This window comes from Podospora anserina, chromosome 7, assembly GCF_000226545.1.
Source record: "Podospora anserina S mat+ genomic DNA chromosome 7, supercontig 1".
Lineage (NCBI taxonomy): Eukaryota > Fungi > Ascomycota > Sordariomycetes > Sordariales > Podosporaceae > Podospora > Podospora anserina.
The window spans coordinates 2,152,331-2,175,048 of NW_001914854.1; the positions used below are offsets into that span (position 1 = coordinate 2,152,331).

Sequence of the window (22,718 nt, forward strand, 5' to 3'; positions counted from 1 at the left end):
TATAAAGATTGTCTGCAGGAAGTAGCTCAAACCCTTTCAACAACTGGTAAAAACCCTTCTGGAAAGGGGCGCTGGAACAAAATGGGACAACGACAAAAGGCAGACTGATACCACTTGCACATCATGGCGTAATGACAACCACATATTATTCCATACTTTCATTATATTACAGTCTTTGCTGCCCATCCATACATACTCCAACCTTTGATGTCCTGTTTCCCGCATTAACCCCCCTCCCCTTCAAGCAGCCGCCTTCTTGACATGCGGATGCCCATTCACCCTCGCCCACCCCGCCACCTGCGCATTCATAATCCTAATCACAAAAAAGTAAATCACCGGCACCACCCACCCCACCACCGTATCCCAAACCCAATTATTCCTCTCGCTCCCCCCCAAAATCCCACACCTCATCAAATCCCCCAATGTACTAACCGTGACATTATACTGGCCCTTCTCCAACCCCTTCACCGCCCGCTCCGCCACCGTCTCCGGGCTCTCCGCCGGCTCCTCCTTCTCCAACTCGAGCGTGATCTGCGGCTTGGTCTTGTTCTCCCTCTCCAGCCCAGGAGAAGTAATCGTCCCCGGGTAAACAACATGAATCTTGACCGGATGATCAGGATACATCCTCAACTCCATGTTCAACGTGTCCGCCAACCCCCTCAACGCCCACTTGCTCGGCGTATAAGGCCCATACCCCACAATCGCAAACAACGCCAGCATCGACGCGGTGAAAACGATGTGCTTCGGCTCCGGCTTCTGGCCGATAACCCCTGTATCCTTGGGTTTATTCTCCGGAGCGAGCCACTCCTTCAAGATGGCTCTGCTCATCTCGGCCGAACCAAAGAAGTTGACATCCATGTTTCTCCGGGTGGCCGCGATGCTGTCGTTGGCGGGGTCGGCCCAGAGCATGGGGCTTGACAGGCCGGCTATGCACCAGACGATATCGGGGGCCGCACCGGCGTTCCAGGCGATGGCTTGGGCGATGACCGACTCGGCGTAGTTGGGTTCCGAGACGTCGGCGGAGATGTAGGTGAAGCGTTGCTTGGAGGGGGACCTGGCAGCGGCGGTGACTTTGACAAGGGCTTCTTCTAGGCGGCCTACGTTGCGCGAGACGAGGATGAGGGAGGCGCCTTTTTTGGCGAGGAGGATGGCGGCTGCTAGGCCCATTCCTTCTGAGGCGCCGGTTATGAGGATTGTCTATGAGGGGGAGTTAGTGAGTGAAGGGTGGGATAAGGAGGGGGAAAGGGGGAGGAAATACCTTGCCCTCGACGGGGAAGTGGTTGGTGTTGGTGAAGAGGCCCATTTTTTTGATGAGGAAGAAGGCGAAGAAGGCAAAGGTGGCGGCTGGGCCGGCGATGTGAGGGGGGACGCCGAGGCGTTGTTCGATGATGTCCATTTGAAGGGTGAATGAGATGGGGAGAAGGTGAGATTTAAATGAAATGCGAGGTGTGATGAGAGGTTGATCTGAAGGGTGGGATTGCAGATGATGACTTCGGAATTGAGGTCCGTGGGCTCGGACTCGTCGTCTTCTCGAAGGAGAGATGACTTATGATAGCTCACTAAGTTAAGAGTATGAGACCGAGATGTTGCTTACACCGTTGAGAAACACGTCGTTGTTCAGGGGCGCGGATCGGATTGACTTTTATGGTTCTGCAGTCTGGCACCGTGTTCCCACAGGCCCTCTGTGGGGTTGCAGCTGTCCAAGAACTCCTTCCTGCAAGCCCATTTTCCAGGCTTACCTCAGTAGGAAGGTACAAAGAGGATGGATGGTAAATGATAGGGAGAGGGCATGATGACAGAATGGAACTGGATTGAATCTTCTTAACAGATAAACTAGTTCTATCCGGCCTGTGTCTAACGGTTTTGATATCACTCAAAAAGCATGAACCCAGTGCCGTGGTGAAGCCTCACAGTGAGATCAAGCTCACAGGTGGAGAGCTCTCATGGTGAGGGTACCGCTGAACAAGCAGCTGAAAGTGGATCTCGAAACCAGTGGAGCTCCCGGGGCTGCTGCGGGAAAGGTGGGGCGAACCCAGCCTGCAGGTTCGCTCGGTCGGTGAAGCAGCGAGAGCCAGCAGAAAAAATTCTGCCGCTTTTGAACCTTCCAAAAGTTCAACACCCAGCCAAAAGGCAGAGCACCCCACATTTGTTGGTAGCAGGCGATTTACAATTGCGCCTGGATTTTGCCAGCAATCACCTTTTCTTCGCACAGATCAGTCACAATGGCCAAGAAAAGAAGAGTCTCCCGCAAGGCGGAACCGGCCGGCCCCCGCGATGTCGACGCCAAAGACGCCAGTTTGACCATCAAGACGTACCGAGATGTCGCCGACTCTGGGGATGAGTACTGGGCTGAGAAGGACCAGATCATGCTGGACAGCGAGGACGAACAACCGCGCTCGAAGCGCCTCAAGAAGGAGGACGACTTTTTAGAGGTTTCCGACGAGGAGGTTTTCCAGCAAGACGATTCCGACGAGAGCGAAGACGAAGCGCCAGCCAAGAAGGGCAAGGGCAAGAAGGTCATTGAGCAATATTCCGAAGACGAGGAGCAGCAGGAGGGGGAAGAGGAGGGTGATGAGGGTTGGTGGGGAAATAGCAAGAAGGAATACTATGATGCCGATCAGATCGAGACCGAGGCCGATGCTCTGGTAGGTTCACGGCGCTTTACGGCTGGGCGCGAGTGCAGGGACTGACATGTTTGTGTAGGCAGAGGAAGCAGAGGCAAAGCGTCTCCAGGCCAAGAAATTGGCCAAGATGACTGAGGAGGATTTTGCTTTCGACGAGGACGAATGGATGGCGCCAAAAGAGGAGGCTGGCGAGGACGAGGTTGTGACGGAGGTTTTGAAAGAGGTGGAAGTAAGAGAGGACATGACACCCGAGGAAAGATACAAGCTGCTCCAGTCTCGATATCCCGAGTTCGAATACCTGGTGGACGAGTTCGCAGAACTGCAGCCCGTTCTTTCGGAATTACAAAAGGACGCCGTTGGAAAGCCTGCCAAGTCACTAGCGGTTGTCAAGTCTTGGATTCTGGGGTGCTACGTCGCCTCGCTGGCTAGTTATTTTGCTCTTCTCACATCACCAACAAGGGACGGGAACGGTGCTGCGGCAACGCTCAGCCCATCAGAACTCAGAGACCACGAAGTTATGGGGACTTTGATGGAGTGCAGAGAGGCCTGGCTCAAGGTGAAACAGTTCAGACCAGCCAAGCCTGCCGCCTCAGAAACGGGCATGCTTTCGCCACCAGAAGAGGAGGACGAGGAGATGCTCGACATCGACGAGCCGGCCAAGAAGAGGAAGTCGAAGCTCTCCAAGGCCGAGATCAGGGCCAAGGAGAAGAAGGAGGCCGACAAGGCGAGGAAAGCCAAGGCGGTCGAGAAGTCTTTGGCTGACCTGTCCGCTCTTCTCGAGAGCGGCAAGAAGGCCGCCAAGGAGGATGCTGCTCGCGCTGTGCCAACAAACAGTGCGGATATGAACGAAGACTATTCCGACTTTGGCGAGGAGGATGCTTTGGACGAACATACTGCTGCCGACAAGGCCAAGCGCAAGAAGAGCTTGAGGTTCTATACTTCGCAAATCGTACAAAAGGCCAACAAGCGTGCTGGGGCTGGTCGCGACGCCGGTGGTGATATGGATATTCCTTATCGTGAGCGTTTGGTAAGTCTTTACGTCTGCATATCCTACTTTTCAGTTGGCGGAACTAACATTATCACAGAGGGATCGCCAAGCACGCCTGAACGCTGAGGCTGAACGCCGCGGCAAGAAGGACAGCAAATTCGGCGCCGGCGCTGAGCTGGGCGGTGACGACAGCGAAGGTGATGAGACCACAGCCAAGCAGGTCCGCGACGACGAGGACGAGTACTACGACATGGTGGCTCAGAAGACACAGCAGAAGAAGGCCGACAAGGCGGCGCGCTTCGAGGCGCTGGCACAGGCGAAGAAGGACGAGCGCATTGTGGAACAGCAGGAGCTCGGCCCAGACGGCAAGCGCCAGATCACCTACCAGATCCAGAAGAACAAGGGCTTGACGCCGCACAGGAAGAAGGAGGTGCGCAACCCGCGTGTGAAGAAGAGGATGAAGTACGAGGAGAAGAAGAAGAAGCTCAAGAGCGTGCGGGCTGTGTACAAGGGCGGCGAGGGCAAGGGTGGCTACCAGGGAGAGTTGTCTGGTATCAAGACGAATCTCGTCAAGAGTACCAAGTTGTAGATGCATTAATGGCGAATATATGGGCGTTTTGTATCCCAAGGTGGTGTGTTTTCCATGGATTGTTTCTGCGTGAGAGCCCAAAATCAAGATGCTTTTGGGATTCTACATGTGATGAAGATGCGAAAGGCAACATAAGTTGAAACGCAGACACCTTATTCCATCCAGTAGGAGATCACAAGGTTGTATAGTGTAGCGGTTAGCACCCCAGATTCTGATTCTGGTAACCCCGGTTCGATTCCGGGTACGACCTCATTCTTTTGCTTTTTAGCACCTCATTCCATGAGAATTATTGCTGATAATTTTCTCCATCCATCAGTCACCGTCTATGATTTTCCGCATTTCTTTTTGCTCAGTATCCTCCGTCGTCCTCCGCTGCCTCATGGTGTTAGTGTATTCTTGCTCCCCATATAGATGTCGTGAGATAAGAATGATGTCTTAAGCCCAAAACCTGGAGCAAATGTCAGTTTCACCGCTTTGGGTTCTTAAAGTATCCAATCAAGTACCATAATAATCCAGGATTCTCGAATCCTTCTCCGATGATCGTCCTCACCTTTGTTCAACCGTTGGTGTTAGATAAAGCTCGGCAAGTATGACGTCATATCGAAAGTTCCTTCACCAACGTCATCCCAACGGTCTTCGAAATACATATCAGCTCCGGACGGCTTAACACTGTACCTTTCGACTGCTAGCCCTGAGGAGAATAGGTACAATCTCGAGCATCTGGTTCAACGAGCGTTGAACAGAGAGTCCAGATTCATCTTCTTGATGTCCTGTGGAATGCGATGATGGCAAATGCAGGCTCGGCGATGATCAGGTCTTGGCTGGATCTCCCAATGGCACCAGAGTTCCTTCTCGGTTGCGCCATTGAAAGATCGGAAGAGCATGCCGTTCAGGTGTCTGATAAGGTAAAGGAACTGGGCGTGGGACGGACTAGCAAACCAGTAAGCGTGACTGGCTCCTGGCAACCGCCTACGTCACGTCCCTTCCCGACTTGAGGATGCATGTCGGTGCGATGAGGTAGTGCTTTCCATGGGTTTCACCAGCTCATTCATAGCAGCATATAAACTGTTGGCTTTCTTGCTTGGCAGCTCTTTTGTTCTATTCCACAAACTGAACCGAGAGAGAGTCGTGAACCATACCGTCACCACCACCAACAAACTACAGCACCTCACTCTAGCAAGAATATTTCCACGGCCAGCATGGAGACCATTAACACTATCAAAGACGCCGCTACCAAGGCTATTTGGGGCGATCCCGAAGCCCACAAGGAGCCAGTCTCTGGACGCATGGGCAACACCGCTGCTGGCGAGCCATACGATGCCGGCAACATTGAATCAACCTCTACTGCTCTCAAGACCACCAACCCCAACCCAGAAGTCGAACCTATCAACACTCCTCTGAAGACAGAGAACACGGACGAGGTTGTCACCAACGCCGAGTTCAACAAGAACGCCAACCCCTCAGCTACTAGTGTTGAGCTTCCCCCGGCCACGCCCTCCGAGAAGCCCAGCGCCACGACCACCGCCGTCACAACCAAGGACGATGCCGATTCCAGCAAACCAGACACCAACCCCGCCGCAGCCCAGCCGTCATCCAATATCCCGGGCGACTCGACCCACGCTCAGAACGACACTCGTGCTCCCACTAACCCACTTGCGGTTCACCACTCCGTCGGCGAGACCGGCAAGCCTGATGCCAAGAAGAATGTTGACGACAGCGGCGATGGAGTCGACAAGTCTGACAACCCCGTCAAGATCGATGGTCCTGGCCCACGACCCTTGGAGGTGTTAGCCAAGGAACATGGTGGTGATGCCGGTGCTAAGGCTAGAGATGAGAGGAAGGGACAGAGGTCAAGCAGTGTCGACACCCAAGAGGACCACGAGGATGGGACGGGGGAGCTGTATGTTCGTAGCAGTGGGCTGAAGGCTGATGGCGGTGACTTTGATGCTGCCGCGCCGGGTGCTGGGAAGGAGGCTGATCGTATGTATTCACAACACCAACCCTTTGTTTGATGTATGCTGACATGATACCAGGTCTTATGGAGGAAGAGAAGCGCCACCCCCACCACCGTGAGACAACCACGGACAAGCACAGTGATAAGAAGCACCACATCTCTCTGCCCCACCATAAGAAGAAGGACAGCGGGTATGAGCATGGTGTTGAGGATGGCAAGGCCAAGGAGAGTGTTGCGGAGGACCACATTGGGAATGGGTCTGCTACCACGGCCCATGACAAGCATGTTCCTGAGGAGGAGGTTACGCACAATTGGGACTTGAAGTCGACGAAGCCGGCGGATTTGGAGCACAAGGAGAAGACGAGCTTGAAGGAGAAGATTAAGCAGAAGTTGCACCGGGGGTCTGTTGGGTCTAACTAAGGTGGTGAGGAATGAAGGAATGATGCTGCCATGGGATAAGGTTAATGACTTGCGGGCTATGAAGCTATGAGTATCTTTGTCTTTGTTTTTTTTTTTCTCTTTCTGTATCAATATCCCCAGCTATCTGTCTTGAGTCTTGACCAAATAAAAGAGCATTTCCTTCAAATAACCTCCATCGAAGCAAGAGGGCCAGATGGCCGAGCGGTCTAAGGCGCCACGTTAAGGTGAAAATCTTGATATCAACTCCACATTCGCTAGGATGTGAGAAGTTCCGTGGTCTCGTAAGGGGCGTGAGTTCGAATCTCACTCTGGTCAATGAGTTGTCTTTTGCATTTCTTTGCCATGGGTTTATTTATTTTTGGGAGTTGCAGGTGAGATTTTCGAAGGTGTAGATTTTTACTAGTTTTGGTGTAGAAGTCTTGGAGGTGGTGGTGTGCAAATTTGCAGGTATCATGTGTAGTATTCAGGGGTATTAACTATCAACGCAACCACAGAGTCGCAGCCGGTGTACCAAAAGAAAACTATATGCCAGGTCATTATCCAAATCCGTCGTTATTCATCATCTTCGTTTATTTCGTCCCGAGAGATGGGCAATCATAAGTCGGTTTGGTCTTTCAAATATCCATGCTCTTCCCATACTTGAAAGATTTTGTCTCTTATTGCTTCGTGGCCGGCTGATCTCTGTTTCACATGAGTACTCAAGTCAGCACTCGACATGAAAGAAATAAATCATCCATGTCTTGAAAGTGTAAGTAGGGAGGTATGGAGACTGTTACTCACAGGATGAAAAGTCTTGCCGTAATACGTCGGCGTCAACCTCATTGAATCCCCCGGTTTTGTTGTTGTTGTTGTTGTTGTCGTCGTCCACCCCTTCCAAACCCCCTCCCCCTTTTCTACCCCACGCCTATAATGCACCCTCAACCTCAACCCCGGATCTTCCCTCTTCGCCTTGGCCATCAAGCAAACAGCCTTCTCCCCCCAATCCCCCCTTTCCGCCGCCTCTTCCCAGCAGCGCTCCGGGTCGAGGTAGTAGTATCCCACCCCTTCTTCGTTTTCTTCCCGCAAAGAAGTATAAACCCTCCCCTCCCCGTCAACATCCCCACCCCCCGGCAAAAAAAACCACGTCTCCCTCCTCTCATAATCCGGCTCTTTTGCCACCCCAGGCTCGCAAAACCGATGCCCATCAAACAGGCTGTCATGATCGACAAAAACGACTTTTTTTCTCTTCCCGCTACCAGAAAAAGAGGCATTCACCTCCTCTATCATCCCCCTTATCAAATCATTGGCTTTGAGCACCAAATCGTTCATCTTCCCTCTTATGTCCCTCGTCAATTTCGCCGCCGCGGCCGTGTGGGAAACATCCCAGATCCCAAACGAAACATCATCACACGCAGTGGTGTTCTCGTTGAAGAACCTCGCGTAGCCAGTGACGGTGATGAAGAAAGACGGGTGCCTCTCCCAGGGGATCTTATTCAATATCTCCAGCAGGAGGAGCCTGATACGCAACCGGAGTTTTTGATCGTTGAGGAGGATGGAGGAGACCGTTTTTAGGGCGGAGTCGCACGAGGAAGGGGAAAAGGGGCCGTAGAAGCGGAAGATGCATGCGTTGAGGAGGGAGAAGAAGTCGAGGTCGTTGCCGGATATGGACAGGGTTGCAAAGGTTGGGGAGGTGAGGTTGAAGGCGTCGATTTGGGAGGTGGAGGGGGAGGGGGGGAGGGAGGAGAGGATGTCGTTTGTTGTTGCGCCTGTGCAGGAGAGCCATTGGTGTTGATGGGAGGTGGTATGGTTTAGGGAGGAGGCGAGGAGGTGGGGATAGGCTCCGAGGCCTTGACGGCAGGGGGGGGAGGGGGAGGGGAGGTCGGGGCGGGTGCCGATGCCGGCTGAGTAGCTGTCGCCGAGGGAGATGAAGCCTGGGATGGGGGGGGGGTTCTGGTTGTTGTTGTTGTTGTTGTTGGAGGTGGTGGTGGTGGTGGTGGTGGAGAGGACATGTTGGTGGTGGTGGTTGTCGGGGGGTTTGAACGGTTCGGAGAGGGTAAGGGCGGATGTGAGAGTTGGGAGGAGGAGGAGGAGGAGGAGGAGGAGGAGGAGGATAGGGGTTGTGGTTGTGAGCATCGTTGCAGTGTGGTGGTGTTGCAACAGATCTGAACAGTCAGTTTGATATGCAATAGGAGCATATAAATCTCGCTTCCTTGGAGAAAAGGAAGCAGCCTTTCGTTCCTTATCACACAAGATACCTAGGTGGTCTACAAGTCCGCCCTCGCACTTTGCTATCCAGCCTGACCTTCTCATTGTCACAAGAACACAAGGCAGCAGCTCTCAACCACGTGAATCAAAGACTCACCGAGCTTAAAGCTTGCTGCGCGGCTCAGTCAGTAAGGCTATGAGTACCTTTCTTTCATCAACGTGCCTGCCCTATTGGTTACCAGCTGCTCGAGCTTCCAGCCCCTCCTAACCCAACCCCAACCCCTACCCCAACAACGGTAAGCTTTGGACAAAGGGTAGGAAAGTCATCTGAATGGGCTAGGTATCTCTCCTATTGGCGATCAGTATATATCATGGATCCATCGCATCACAATAAGGAATTTGACGTTGAAGTGTTTTCTGTTCTTTGCCAAGGAGGCGGGTTGCAGAAAGATCTTATCTAATCACTTGCACGCCCCAGAGCTACCTCCTACATAAACCAACCACCAAGACAAGTCCAATCACTAATTCTTCAATCAACCATCAAGCAGTTCTAGAACCCTCAACCCCCCTTCTCCGATCAAGATTTGCTCACCCAACTCCTCATCATCCCCTATAAACAAAGATGCCGTCCCTCCCGAATTGGCCACCAATCCATCAAGATCACCGTTGACCACCAACACCACCACCCAATCCTGCATCCCCAACTTGGCATACCTCACTCTTCCCCCCATCCCTTCCGCGGGACGTTCTAGCGCAAACGCAAGTCAATTTATCCTACCGTCTTCTCACCGTCAGCGTCACATCAGCTAAAAACTCGGGATATTTATCCGCGGTAATACGCAAAGTTACATACATCGAAAGCGACTTGCATGGAAGAAAAGATCCCAGCACGGTGGATTTGGTAGTAGTTACTATTTCTGTCTCGGTGTTTCTATCCACGTGGTCCTTGTATAATTTTAATATAGCCAACGGCGAACAACAATAGAACGGGAGGGGTAGCTAGGTAAGAGGTGGTGGTCATCGGTACCTACCTACCTACCCAGACGTGGGCCGTCGAGTTTTTCAGATTGAGATGAAGATGGGAACTAGAATTTTATGAGCCTGAGAAGGGTTGTTCTATCCAACCCCAGAAAGGAAACATCATCGTCACCGGGGAGAGTTACGTGAATGTAAACCGCAGTTGTTGTAAATGCTCTTTTTATTCTCCATGTCACCATCACCACGGAAGAAAAATCCATATCAAAAACACACATGTTTATATGCAAAATCTCGCACTCATGTTTATTCTTTTTAAATTGAGTAGCTTTGTTAATTCTTTCCTTTCACCCATTGTCATCTACCATCATACATATCCATCCACCATTCACCATTCACCATCCACCCTTCCCCAACTCTTTCCATGCTAACCCCCCCCCCCCCCACATCCATATCCGTCATGATATTCGTCAAATTTGTCTGTGTGCGTCTGTATCTCTCAAGTAAAAAAAGTATCCCCACCCAAAAGTCATACTCAGCCGTGATTATACACACGATTAATTCCCCAAAAAAACAACAACACCAAGAAACTCTTTCCCGTAGACACCAAGCTTTAAAAACCCCCCAAAGAAGAAAAAACGCACAAAAAAGTATCAAGCACGGCTCTCCCAAGAATCAATTATTACATCCCCTTACAACGCCGGCGGCGTCAAAAACGGACTCAACATCAAATCATCCGCACTCGGCCTCTTGTTATGATCAATCTCAAACGTCTGCCCCAAAAACTGCTTCGCCTCCTCGCTCGCATGCTCCGGGATCGTCGGCGTGGCCTTCGCCCCCCCAATCTTGAAAATGGCCTGCAGCTGCGTGCAATCCGGGAACGGATGCGTCCCCGTAAACATTTCAACAACAAGACACCCAAGCGACCAGATATCCGCCTTGCGGGTGTAAGACGTTTGCTTGACCACTTCTGGTGCCATCCAGAACACTGACCCCTGCAGCGAAGGCCGGTGTTTATTATTGTTGGCCCCGTTGAGAATGTTTGTTGCTTCCAGCTTCTTCGAGATGCCAAAATCCGAGATTTTGATGGTGCCCTTGTTGTCGACGAGGATGTTGGCGCCCTTGATGTCGCGGTGGATGATGTCCATGTTGTGGAGGTAGGAAAGGCCGTTGAGGATTTGCTTGACGAAGCTGCGGACCAAGGGCTCGGGGAGGGCGCCGTACGAGTTAAGCATGGTTTGGACTGAGCCGCCGGGGACGTATTCGAGGAAAATGTTGAGGTATTCGGCTGATGATCCGCAGCCGAGGTATTGCACAATGTTGGGGTGCCGGAGGTCGCGGAGGAGACTGATTTCACGCTTGAGCGCCTCGATCATGCTCTTCTTTCGGGCGTCGCTCTGGCTGTTGGCGCCGGGCGATGGGGTCTCGACTTGCTTTACGGCGAGAAGCTCGCCAGTGACGGCGTGGAGGGCGAGGTAGACGCAACCAAAAGACCCCTGACCAATGAGCGCACCCTTCATCCACTTGCTGTCATCCCAGGAGTCGCCAGCGAGGAAGCTCTGAAGCTCTTCATCGGCATCCTCTCCGTCGTCGGTGAGGGCCTGGTTGACTTCTTGGAGAGAACCGCCAGATCCGACGGTGCTGTCGCCGTCAAAGTAGCTGTGTCGGACCACGTTTCCATCTGGGTCGGTGATGCTGACGGCAGCAGTACCGGCATCTGAGCTGCTATCCGCAAAAGACACATAAGACTTGCGGTTCGGTTCGATAGGTGATGACTCCTCCTGTAGAGTGTCGAGAACGGAGGAGGCGACCGAGTCCCGGTACCCATGGTTGAGGCGGCCCAGCTGGTTTCCAGGACGGACCCTGGCGACTTGGTTGGAAGCAGTGAGCCAACTGTCGGCAATGGTAGGAATAGGAGGTGCGTCCTGAATGCTGGACGCAAAGCTCAGGGTGCTGGCAACACTGAGGCGGTGGTTCACCCTGCTAAGGCGCTGCGACCTACGCATGGACATGCGGGCTGTCCTGTCGATAGCCTCTCTGGAGTGGTCAGGGAAATAGCTGGTAAGATCCGACGCGATCAACTCGCTGGGCGGTCTTAGCCCGCCGAACTGTCGAAGAACCTTGCGGCTGCGGGGCATTCGTGGTGTCTCAGCGGGTGCCGGACGCTCCAAGTCTCTGGCGGTGTTGTACACATTTCTTTCTCGGTCTTGATGGTCCTGATAAGACACAGGTGAAAGGGGCGGCTGCTGAATAGTTTCCCACGATTCACCCAAGACCTTTTGTGCCTTTAGTTGACTTCGCTTGTCCATAGTCTCCATGGAGCGATTGTGGTTTTGTTGCGCCTCCTCCATGGCAATCGCAGCTGCTCTTTCTAATTCGGCGAATCCTGGCTCCCCGGCAGGAACACGTCGTAGGATGAGGCGATTTCGTTCTGGTCGGGTGTGGTCTTTGATCACCCTCCAGAGTTCAGTATCACCAAGGCGACGGCACTTATGTGGGTCGTCACCACCGACCAAGACCCAGAAGCAGTAGTTTCTCTCATGATCCTCCCGTAAAGCGAACTTGCGCAATGTGACGCGCATGACTTCCTCGCAGGTGTTGCAGTCGGCGATCTTAACAACCTTGGTGACACCACCTGTCGAGATAACCCGGATCACATCCTGTCCAGGGGGCAAAGCGGCCATTAGTGATGAGCCATCCGACTGAGTTCTGGTGTGGCTTGCCATCAGACGGCCTGTGTGTGGTGGCTCGGGCGGAGACATGGGGAAGATGGCCGTCGCAGGAGTTGGTTGACTGTATGCTGTGTGAGGTGGTTGAGGATATCTCTGCTGCTGTTGGCGGGCGCTTCTGAAGCCACCGGAAGACTGAGGAGAGGTAGGCCTTGAGGGGTTTTGGTTGTCAACACCGGGAACAGCAGCTGGGAAATCGAATTGGCGCGAATACCTCTTATTGCTCGCTGGCATCCCGCGACCACTGGCCCCAGTATTTGGTTGGTGCCGTGGTGATTGTGAGGAGGGCGCATATTGGACATCAAGCCCCGCAAAGGAATCCTACTCGACCTGTTAGCCCAACAGTCGTCCCTTGGCCATACATACTGTTTGTCACCTACCCTGTTGCGCCTCTTTTGGTTGGCGTATGTCTTGGTCCGCAACTTCTTGATGCTCAGGAACAAGCGCACACGATCGCCCACCTTGTCAATGCCCATCTCCTTCAGCACCTCCTTATCCATCTCCAACAAGTTGTCTCCATTGATGTGATTCCTGCGAAAGATCTTTTCGTATTCGCCACACTTGACGCTCCGCAGGTACTCGCAAACCCTATCTTCATCCCAATTCTTGACCGAGTCCGGACCGTCGACGTCAGAAAACTCCGACTCGGTCGGGCTTTGGTAATTTTGGGTGGCCATCTGAACGGCGGGCGCGCGTCTCGAGGAGGGGTAGGCAGAGGCGGTCTGGGGCGTGTTCACCATCATGGCCGACGGCTGCGAGCCCAGCGAAGCCGGAAATGTCGACTTGGAAGCCAACATTGCCATCGCAACGGCGGAGCCTTGGTTTTCTCTTTGGTCAGACCGACGACGGCATGAATTCAGTCTTGGGGTTTTCCTAGCGGCGCAGGGGTGTGCCGGGGGATGGTTGACAGGATGAGGTGGCCTAGAGTCTGGAGTCTGGAATCACCGGGAGGCAGTGCGATGCCGATGGAGAACCAACAGTTGAGCCAGTCCGGCGTGCTGCAGAAGGGGCTGCAGGGTGATGAATAACGAGAGGGAGAGCAGAGAGCAGTGCAGGAATCCCGACGGGTGCCGGAGCAGTTGTTGAATGCGTTGTGTGACGACCGTCCCTCTTTTGGGCCCAAATCCGAGAAAAGTTCCAACTCTATTTTTTCCTTTCTCCGGGATGAGCTAGAGAATAGGCACGTGTGTACGGCTTTGCAGAAAGACGACCGAAAAAAAGAAAAAAAAGAACCGAAGAGACAGGCAGGACCGGCGCCGTCGATGAGGTCGGGTAAGGTGTAGGTGTACCGAATAGGTAGTTGTCGACGACAGTACTATCCAGTATTCAGAGGGGTATCTGGCAGGCGGGTGGAGGGTGCCTGTGGTTTTTGTTCAGAGAGCTGGGGTGGTGCCTCCAGGTGGGGCAGGGGATGCGAGCGATGGGCAAATGGTCCCGATTCAGGCTGATGGGTTGGCTCGGAGGGTGGGGTGCAGCGCGTTGCGAGGGCGGATTGGACAGGCCGTAAAGCACTTTCAAGAGGCTCACCAATCGCTTAGGGGACCCCCCTTGACATGAAACGAAGCTCGAGCCAAGCAAGGCGCTTCTCGGGAACATATCACTGCATTCCTGCCCATGCTGCCCCCAAAGACATTGTTATCAAAGAACATGGCAATCTTTATTGTTCACTCGTTACAGCCCCCGTGGGCCTCTTTGAAGCTACTCGGAGCAAGCGTCACAAGAGGCAACACCTAGCTACCGCTCTTTTGTTTCTTCCCTGTGCCTCTCTACTAACGATGCTGTGTCACCGTTTGGCTCCCCACCACCAGCTGACTGCGCATGACGGCGGCGTCGATACCCCGAGCTCGGCTGCCATAACGAGGAGCCGAGAAAGTGGTTCCATTCTACGATGATGTCCTTCCGAGTGTCTATCTCTGCATATCAAACCAGATATATTCGGAAGCGAGCTGTTTTGCTTGCTTGTTTCCTATTTGAGCAGGCCAAATAAAAACACCTTCCTGACATAGATAGTTTTCTTCATATTCACCAGTTCACCAGTTCACCATGACCCCTGCCGATGATGAGGGACTTTGTGGCGGGCCGTGATGCCAACCCAACAATGTTGAGAAGAATAGCATCCCGGAAATGCATTCCGTAGTAGGACAAACAACAGTCTCGTAGGATGGAAACATGTGAGCGGGACACAGGCGTGGCCAATCATGGCGGGGTGAAGTCTTTGCCAGCGGGACGGAATTCGACGATGAAACGGGAGCTGTTTCATCAACCACCACGCTCCACCAAGTCGGCAAGTCGTGCCTGTTAGCTTCTCAACCCCGCACTACGCCTGTCAGCTAGCACTTGTCGCCGTTCGCCTTAACAGCGACTACCGGGGGACAATGAAGTCATCGTCCGAAGAGCGGTCAATGGCACCGGGTTTGCTTGATAAAGTTGAAGCAGTTCAACGAGATTACCATCATGCAGCCTTGCGAGGAAGACCCTAATCACCACCCCATCACCACGCCAGGCTGTCGGAAGCACAAGGTATGCCCAAGGTCTGTCGTTGCTCGTTCGATCTCAAAGCCATCATTCGCTCTGTTCTGTTGATTACCGTTGCTGCCCCCTTTTTTTGCCCCCCGTGGGAACCGAATGATAGGAGCTGGCTGGGCTGGGCCACAATCCCCCCTAACGGAGGGGTGATGGTCAGACCAAGAGGCCAGGCGGCTACAACCATATGCCTTCTGGGGAATCCTGGAGTAGGTGATGGCCGAGACGGTGTTGCGGAAGCACAGGCACAGCACAAAAAAAAGATCACCAGGGCATGGCATGGTTTTGGGGCCATTGGTAAGATTGCTGGGGGGTTGACTGCATTTAAACTGAAACGGGGGAGCACGCTGATCGCAAAGTGTTGTTGTCAGGGGAAAGATTCGGCTTTGTCATCCGTCGTTGGAGGTTCTGGAATCCAGACCTTTCCTTCCATCTTGGCACCGGCGCAAGCCACAAGCGAAAAGCTCACGTCACGGTCTGAACAGTGGCCCCGCTTTCACCCGTCAGCCCCGAATTCACAAGGAAAATTCCCGGCATATCCTCCCCCCGCCCCACCACCACCACCAACACCACTCACCAGCTGAACATAACGACTGGATGAGGTGATGAAGATATGTATGCCGGCATATGCTTCTTATCGTGTTCTGTTCCCGCCCCCCTCCCCCACCTCCTTTTCGGCTATAGGCACGTCTGATTCGACATGTACTCGGAATAACCTATCTATACCACTGCTTCTCCGCCTCGTCGTCCACGTTGTCGAGTTTTTATAGCCAAGCTGGCGCCAGTGCAAGACTAACAACCCAACCAGCCCCTCTTTATGCAATGACCGGGCCAGCACAGGTGCCCGGCCACCCGACAGTGACGGGAGTCCAGACTGCTGTTTTGTTTGTTGGAAGCGGATATCCAATCTGCACCTCATCTCGATTCGTAGGCGCAATGTCCACCCCATTTCGACGGCCAGCACTGATCGCCGGGGGGTTCATCCGGTCCCTCGACTGCCCGCTGGGAGCAGAACACAACAGCTGAGCTCTGACAGCACCGATTGGCAGGAGCCCCCTGTCGGGAGACCATGTCCCGGTCGCCTGCCATTCGCCAGACTGTTCCCAAAACCGGTATGATAACATCATCCTACATCGAGACAGCAAATGCCTGGCAATTCACCACGTCTCCGCCCTGATTTCCTGCGCTGGGATCGATGGAAATCGAAAGAGGGGTGGGAACAAGCTCCTGAATGCCCAGATGGAGGCTTCGAGCCCATTGGACCATTGGACCGTGCTTCGCTGGAAAATGGCACTTTGCTTTTGCTTTCTTGCATCTCACTTTTTCTCCCATGTCTTTCTGTCTGTCTGTCTGTCTGTCTGTCTGTCTGTCTGTCTGTCTTGTCTTGTCTGCCGTCCTACCTATGAAGTCCTACCCGGCCTGAATCGAAGTTCTTTTGATAGCTCTTTCATGTGCTCTCGGACCAACCTCGTCCACCTTTGCCGTATCATTTTCAACAGGCCGTTCCACGTACGTCCACGTCCCTGTATCAAATCATCTGATCTACGCCGGCTGTGACGTCGCCGGAGCTTGTCTTGGGATCACATTCGGCTCTCGGCCCTAAGAGTTGGATATCACCTTGGGTTTGCTGTTTACGGCCCTCAGGACCTGCCGAAATTTCACGGCCGTTAGGTGGAGGCTTCGACTGCTCCGCGTTCTGGGACGGGGGCTCCGCCAAACATGTTGAGAGGCTCAACCGTATCTCACCTCGCTACCTCCGATACCCATCCTGCCAACCTCCGCTTCTCTTTTCTGTGAACCGGCCTGGCCATCGATCCTGGCTCTTCTTTTCGACCCAATTCGATACCCGAAACACGTCTCGCACCGAATACCCTCCCAATACCAAAATCAAGGGTCCAACATTCTGTCTCGCTTCTCGCAGCCCCCCGTCTAGCTTGTTCTCGCCTGTTCGCATATCTTTCGCCGGCCTGCTCCTGTTTCAACGTTCAAAGATTGCCCCCAGACCAAGAACAACAAGTGACTAACCCTACAATTCTAATTGCAGGCCCTTGTCAAGGTTTTCATTGGGAAAAACCCGCACGCAGGCACTGCTTTGTAGGAAACCCAACTTCCACCATCGACTTTGGATTCAGAGTTCAACATGTCGAGACCACCATCCAAACATTTACAAACCCAGAAAAGGACGAGATCGGGCGTTTCTCTCACCATGACGGAGCCGGATGGATCTGAAGCAGCCTACAGCCCCACGACCCCGAGTTCCCCGACGAGTTCTCATGGCGAACATCGAAGAAGTTTTTCTCTCAACTCGATCAAAGGACGGCCATGGCGCTCCATGAGCAACAGCAACAGAGACCGAGATTCTACACCAGACTCGGCGTTTAGGGGCCATGTTAGGAAATTATCCAAATCACGACCATATTCGGCATCTCCAGTCGATGGCTTCAGTCGACGTAGCTCAGGCATTTCCGAGGATCACGTCCAAAGTCTTCACAGCCGGTTGTCGTTCACCACAACAGATCCCCCGAGTCTCACCCCAAGTTCGTCATCATGTTCCTTCGACTGGAAAACTCAAAGAGTAGAGGGGGGATGTGCGCTGGAACCGGATACAAGTCTGTTGAAGACCAAGACTCCATACCTGGTGGTCACAACGGACTATCTTCTCAAGATGAAAAGCCGTGCCGACGCAGTGGCATTATTTCCATCATTGGCCATTGAAGGCGAGAAAGCGCACCATGGCTCCCCCCCGGAGCCTGCTCTCGCCATCCCTATATCGACTGTTGTGGCAGCCTTCTACTCGGAAAGCATCAAGCCGTCGTTTGGAATCGAAGTATGGTGGAAGGGTTTTGGCGGCCAGTCGTTTTACCGGTCCGAGTTCTTTTTCAGCTTACCGCGGGAGCAACAGAAGATGCTCGAGAGCATCACGCGAGTAATAGGGACAAAAGAGCAGGACGAGTCTGGGTCTTTGAACAAGTGTGATGATATCAAGCCACTCATGCAAAAGATCCAGATGATGGAGGAGCCAGTATTCGCAAACAAGGAGTTGGAGATCTTCCCGGTGATCCCACGAGGACATACGAGAAAGGAGTACATGCCAAAGATGGAGGATGCGTCCAAGAAGTCTCAGGAGGGCTCGGCGTACTATCTGGTCATTGGCACATATCTCTGCTACCTCGCCGAAGTTCAGAGAGGGAAGGCTGGCTCAAGCTACAAGCACAGGACGTTCGGCCTGGTCACACTGAACTCGGTGGTTGGGGATTGGTCCTTCCACGAGGAGAGGTTTAATATCTCGTTCCGGTAAGATTGATGGGCAACCAGATTCTCTGCCTGGTTGTGGCTGACAAGTACCCCTAGTGATCCCTTCAAGACGCCAGTGACACTCGAACTTGCCAGCCGCTACTATCGACAGATCATTCGCATCCTTGGTACTGCTGACCGCTTTATCAAGCCCAACTGGCCCCAACTTTGGCAGAACCTGGAAATCTTCTCGGTTTCTGGGCTTCGGAACCCTCAGTACTTGGTCTCTCGGGAAGACTACGGCGCCATCAAGCGCACACTTGACGCTCACATTGCCGGGTATCGTTGTGCGCCTGTCGAGTGGGAGATCAACTGGAAGACTCGGCATGCACCCGAGTTTCGACTGCTCCCGCCAAAGCATGCGGGACTGTACACAGGCCTTCAACTTTTGGCTGTTCTCAGGGCGCTCAGGTATAATGACTATTTCAACTCGCTGTCTTTCAAGGATGTGGACTTGTCGATGCTGCACGGCGCGGATGACAATCTGGGCGGGGGCATCAACGTTGCCTACCTGAGCCGGACTTGTAAGTTCTCAAAGTGTGTTTCTCTGTTCAGGCAGTCAGCTGACAACACTACAGGCATCAAACTCACCAATGATGAAGTGCAGCTGCTGAAGACCTGCCCGGTGTTGCACCAGGAGTTCCATGCTCTGGCTTATTGCTCTGAGACGATTCGGCAAATCGATTTCACCAACTGCAGCTATGAGCTGAACAGGGGAAAGACAGCCGACAGCCACTACCCGACCCTCCAGTTCCTTACGCCTATCCTCCATCTCCTCAAGACCGGCATCTCAAAGTGCAACCGTTTGATCTTGGCCCACAATCACCTTTCTGAACATGACATCAGCAACCTCGCCGAGACTATGGAAACGGGTGCCATCAGAGCCCTGGACATCTCGGCTTGTGGCTTGGACGATATGGGTGTGAGGAGGATCGTCATTGACCCTCTGATGGAGCGCCCTCTTCCTCTCGAGTCATTGACGGTGGCGGGCAACTATGGTCGATTGCCCGCGTATATTTTGCCTGACCTCTTGCAGCAACTTCCTGAAATTAGAGAGCTCAACCTCTGTGGCAGCATTTTGGGAGACAGTTCGGATGTGGGCCCGCTATTGCCCTTTGAGCTGCTCGAAAGCCTCCAGTGGCTTGAGTCGATCGATATCACGGGGTGGCTGATCAACGATGAGACCTTGATGGACCTAGAGCGCTTCCTGATGGCGAGAAGCTGGAAACTGGATCACAGGCAATTTTCAGCCTTCCGCCGGCTTGTCCTCAAGCAATGCGGTATTACGGGATTCAAAGCTGCGGCATTGTTTGAAGCCGTTGGGAAGGATCATGGCCTGCATATCGGCCTGAGCAACAATCCGATCGAGAACGGCATTGGAGAGTTGGCTGCTGTCATTCGGGAGAACAAGGGACCTGCTGGTCTGGATATGGAAATGGTTGAGTTCCAGGACGAGGATAACTACCTCGCTCTGATCCACGCCTTGACCGAGACCAAGTACCTCACCGTCCTGAACATGGCCGGTACAGCACCTGCTCCTTCTCCTACCGGCGTTTGCAGTTCCGAGATGGTCAGCGCGCTGCATGACTTGTTTGCGCGCAACACTTCCATCCGGTGTCTTGATCTCTCGGGCTTTTCCGGCAGGCTTGATGATGGCCAACTGACCAAGGGATTCGGCCGCAGCTTGAGCGGTCTTGAGCATAACAAGGCGATGACCCACCTGCGGATTCGGAACCAGAACCTCCACGACGACGCAGGCACGCTGGGCCAGTCCTTGAAGAGGAACAATACACTGATGGTCCTCGACTGCCAAGACAACAACCTCAATCTGAACAGTTTTGGATTCTTGGTCGACAGCATGAAGATTAACAGGACGATCATCGACTTCCCCTTCACCCCCAAGGAGCGCGCCGACATTTGGAAGAATGTCCTCAAGGGCCTTCGTCCAGGGCCACGCCCACCTCAGGCCAAAACTGGTCTCCACTTGGGCAAAGATAAAAAGCACAAGGATAAGAAGGACGACAAGGACAAGCAGCCTGCGCTTCAGCCCGACGTACAGGAAACTGCTTTGTGGACCATCTTGGAGAAGCAGTTCAGGCAGCTGGACGAACACATCGAGCGCAACCGCGAGCTTCTCGAGGCATCATCCGGCCAGGTCTTTGATTTCGAGTCCCCAGCCTCCACCCCTATCGACGCCGGACAGGCGGGCGGTGGTTTCAATGCTGGTCCTGCTGGTGCAAGCGAGTGGCCTACCCTTCTTGATCTCGAGTTCGACATGGGCACCATCGACCTGAACGACAGCACCACCCCTCCACCTGCGGTTGCCGGCCCTGTAGGCGAGGCAGTTGCTCATGACGGGACAATCCTTTTGCAGTCCAGCCCTGACCCGAAATCCACACCCGCGGCCGAGGCCCCCAAGAAGGAGAAACACAGGCCACCCCCTCTCATCCGTCGGAAGACTGTCCGTTCCTCTGCCCTGGACAAGGAGTCCCGGGATGAGCCCCCACCGACACCTTCCTACTCCTTGATCGGCCACGTCGGAGTAGGCAGCACAATGTTGAACGCTGCACCCGACTATCCCCCTCCCCCCCCTCCTCCACCCCCCGCCATGCTCGCGGCCTTTGCCGGGGTCGAGTCACCAACTGATACCCTCGACCCAGTCTCGGAGGTTGAGACGCCAGGGCCGGATGAGTTGCTGCCTACAATGGCTGAGCTTCACTTTAAGAACTATAACAACATTAGCGTGGCCAACAACATCAATATCACCACCGCTACCACCAAAACCAACACCACTATCACCACGACAACCATCACGCACAGCAGCAGCACTAGCACGAACAATAGCACTAGGGGTCATAGGTTTACCCCGTCAAATCAGAGTATGGACGAGGAGGAGAAGTTGAGGGAGATGTTGAGTCAGTATAGGGGAGGATTTATGTTGGGGGGGTTTACTGACTGATTTTTTTTTTTTTGGGGGGGTGGGGGGGGGGTTGTTTTAATTTGTTTTGGTGGGGGGAAGCGGAGGTTGTTTTGATATAATATGAGGACAAGCAAAGGGCACATAACATAGTATATAGAGGGGTATAAATGGCAACATAACAACACGCATATATATTTGGAATTTGGAAGGGTTGGAGGTTTAGGACAAGGAAGTTTTGAATCATTCAGTGTTCTTTTTTTTTCTTTATCATCATTTGGCATGGCAGAGCAGAGCATGGGAGTGGATTTCATCTTGGGGGGAATGGTTGTTGTAAGATATAAGGGGATGATGGAGAGGTTGATACCCTATAGAGGATAGTCAATATTGAGTTTATTTCCAAACATGTAATGTTTGTCTATCTCGGTCGTCTTGTGTCTTTTGTTATATTGAGAGCTTGTGTTGTTATGGTACTCTTCACAGAGCAGGTGCTCCTTCCTCTAATAGCCAGTCATGCCTTCTTTGAGCATTGTGCCTTCCTCACCTGGTCGCTCTTGCCTTCCTCACCTGGTCGCCCTTGCCTTCCTCACCTGGTCGCTCTTGCCTCACAATTCGCTCCTGGGGTTATGACTTAAAATTTCGCAGCAGATAATCACCAGAGGTTTGGCGCGGCGGTGTGAGGATAGGCTATACAACCTGGTGATGTCCTGCTCCCAAATTCTGGTAAGGAGGAATGCGGTAACTGGCTGGAGGCAACTTCCACAGGTTCGTTTCCAGACAGGAGTGCTGAACTCTTTTGAGTCTTTCCCCATTACACACACAATCAGTCCTGCCTCTTCATTGAAAGTCGTTCTTTCCTCCCCATGGCAAACAGCCAAAGCCTTCACTCCCACCCCACCACCGCTCCCTTCACCACACAGCCCGCTCCCGGATTTATAATTTTAAATTTTGCACTCGACAATTCACCGGAGGTTTGGTGCAGTGGTATTTACGAGGGACGCCTGAGTATTACTACTATTGACCGATCCTTCCGGGGGATATTAAGTGGTACCACCTACTTCCAGCCAACTGACGGGTTCGAGTCGAGGTTGGGACACTGAAACTCTTTTTTATTTTTAATTTTTATTTTTTTATTCCCCCCCTTCTTTGTGTTGACTTCCACTCATTTCCTTTAGACCATTTCATTGCAACTAGCAGCTTGACTTGTTTAATATTATTACTTGCCACCATCAAGTAGCTCTTCTTGTATTAACCTTTGCCTGTGATGTGTCCTTTGGGTGTTGGTATCATGCCTTCATTTCGACCTTGGCTCTGACCCAATTCTAAATTGATGTCCAACACCAACGAGCCAAAGCATCATCATCCATCCGCTACACCCGTAGTTTTGATGATCCTTTCTTTCCCCCCTTTGACAATACCGTCCTCTCATTCTTCCCTCAACCACGGCTTTTATTCCACTTCTCCTTTGCCTTTCACAACCCCAAATCCCATATTCCTCCCCCATCTCCCTTTCCCGAACCC

General features: G+C 53.0%; 6 protein-coding genes across 6 annotated transcripts, besides 2 other annotated features; 3 read left to right on the top strand and 3 right to left on the bottom strand.

Moving 5' to 3' along the window:
- Window positions 1-240: 240 nt before the first annotated feature.
- On the bottom strand, window positions 241-1,167 carry PODANS_7_8000 (uncharacterized protein; the record flags this gene model as incomplete). The annotated part of the gene is made up of 1 exon (XM_001908125.1): window positions 241-1,167. One exon carries the CDS (start codon window positions 1,165-1,167, stop codon window positions 241-243), a length of 927 nt encoding a protein of 308 aa, XP_001908160.1.
- A 1,055-nt stretch (window positions 1,168-2,222) lies between these two features.
- On the top strand, window positions 2,223-4,341 carry PODANS_7_8010 (uncharacterized protein; the record flags this gene model as incomplete). The annotated part of the gene is made up of 4 exons (XM_001908126.1): window positions 2,223-2,645; window positions 2,704-3,640; window positions 3,723-3,809; window positions 3,887-4,341. The coding sequence occupies 4 exons, from the start codon at window positions 2,223-2,225 to the stop codon at window positions 4,339-4,341; spliced, it is 1,902 nt and encodes a 633-aa protein (XP_001908161.1).
- A 38-nt stretch (window positions 4,342-4,379) lies between these two features.
- Window positions 4,380-4,451, top strand: a tRNA (tRNA-Gln).
- Window positions 4,452-5,400: 949 nt separating this feature from the next.
- On the top strand, window positions 5,401-6,213 carry PODANS_7_8020 (uncharacterized protein; the record flags this gene model as incomplete). The annotated part of the gene is made up of 1 exon (XM_001908127.1): window positions 5,401-6,213. The coding sequence occupies one exon, from the start codon at window positions 5,401-5,403 to the stop codon at window positions 6,211-6,213; it is 813 nt and encodes a 270-aa protein (XP_001908162.1).
- A 549-nt stretch (window positions 6,214-6,762) lies between these two features.
- Window positions 6,763-6,890, top strand: a tRNA (tRNA-Leu).
- Window positions 6,891-7,304: 414 nt separating this feature from the next.
- PODANS_7_8025 (uncharacterized protein) lies at window positions 7,305-8,864 on the bottom strand (the record flags this gene model as incomplete). The annotated part of the gene is made up of 1 exon (XM_001908128.1): window positions 7,305-8,864. The coding sequence occupies one exon, from the start codon at window positions 8,862-8,864 to the stop codon at window positions 7,305-7,307; it is 1,560 nt and encodes a 519-aa protein (XP_001908163.1).
- A 1,562-nt stretch (window positions 8,865-10,426) lies between these two features.
- On the bottom strand, window positions 10,427-13,266 carry PODANS_7_8030 (uncharacterized protein; the record flags this gene model as incomplete). The annotated part of the gene is made up of 2 exons (XM_001908129.1): window positions 10,427-12,784; window positions 12,844-13,266. The coding sequence occupies 2 exons, from the start codon at window positions 13,264-13,266 to the stop codon at window positions 10,427-10,429; spliced, it is 2,781 nt and encodes a 926-aa protein (XP_001908164.1).
- A 3,860-nt stretch (window positions 13,267-17,126) lies between these two features.
- Window positions 17,127-21,239, top strand: PODANS_7_8040 (uncharacterized protein; the record flags this gene model as incomplete). Its single annotated transcript, XM_001908130.1, has 2 exons — window positions 17,127-18,280; window positions 18,338-21,239. The coding sequence occupies 2 exons, from the start codon at window positions 17,127-17,129 to the stop codon at window positions 21,237-21,239; spliced, it is 4,056 nt and encodes a 1,351-aa protein (XP_001908165.1).
- Window positions 21,240-22,718: the final 1,479 nt, after the last annotated feature.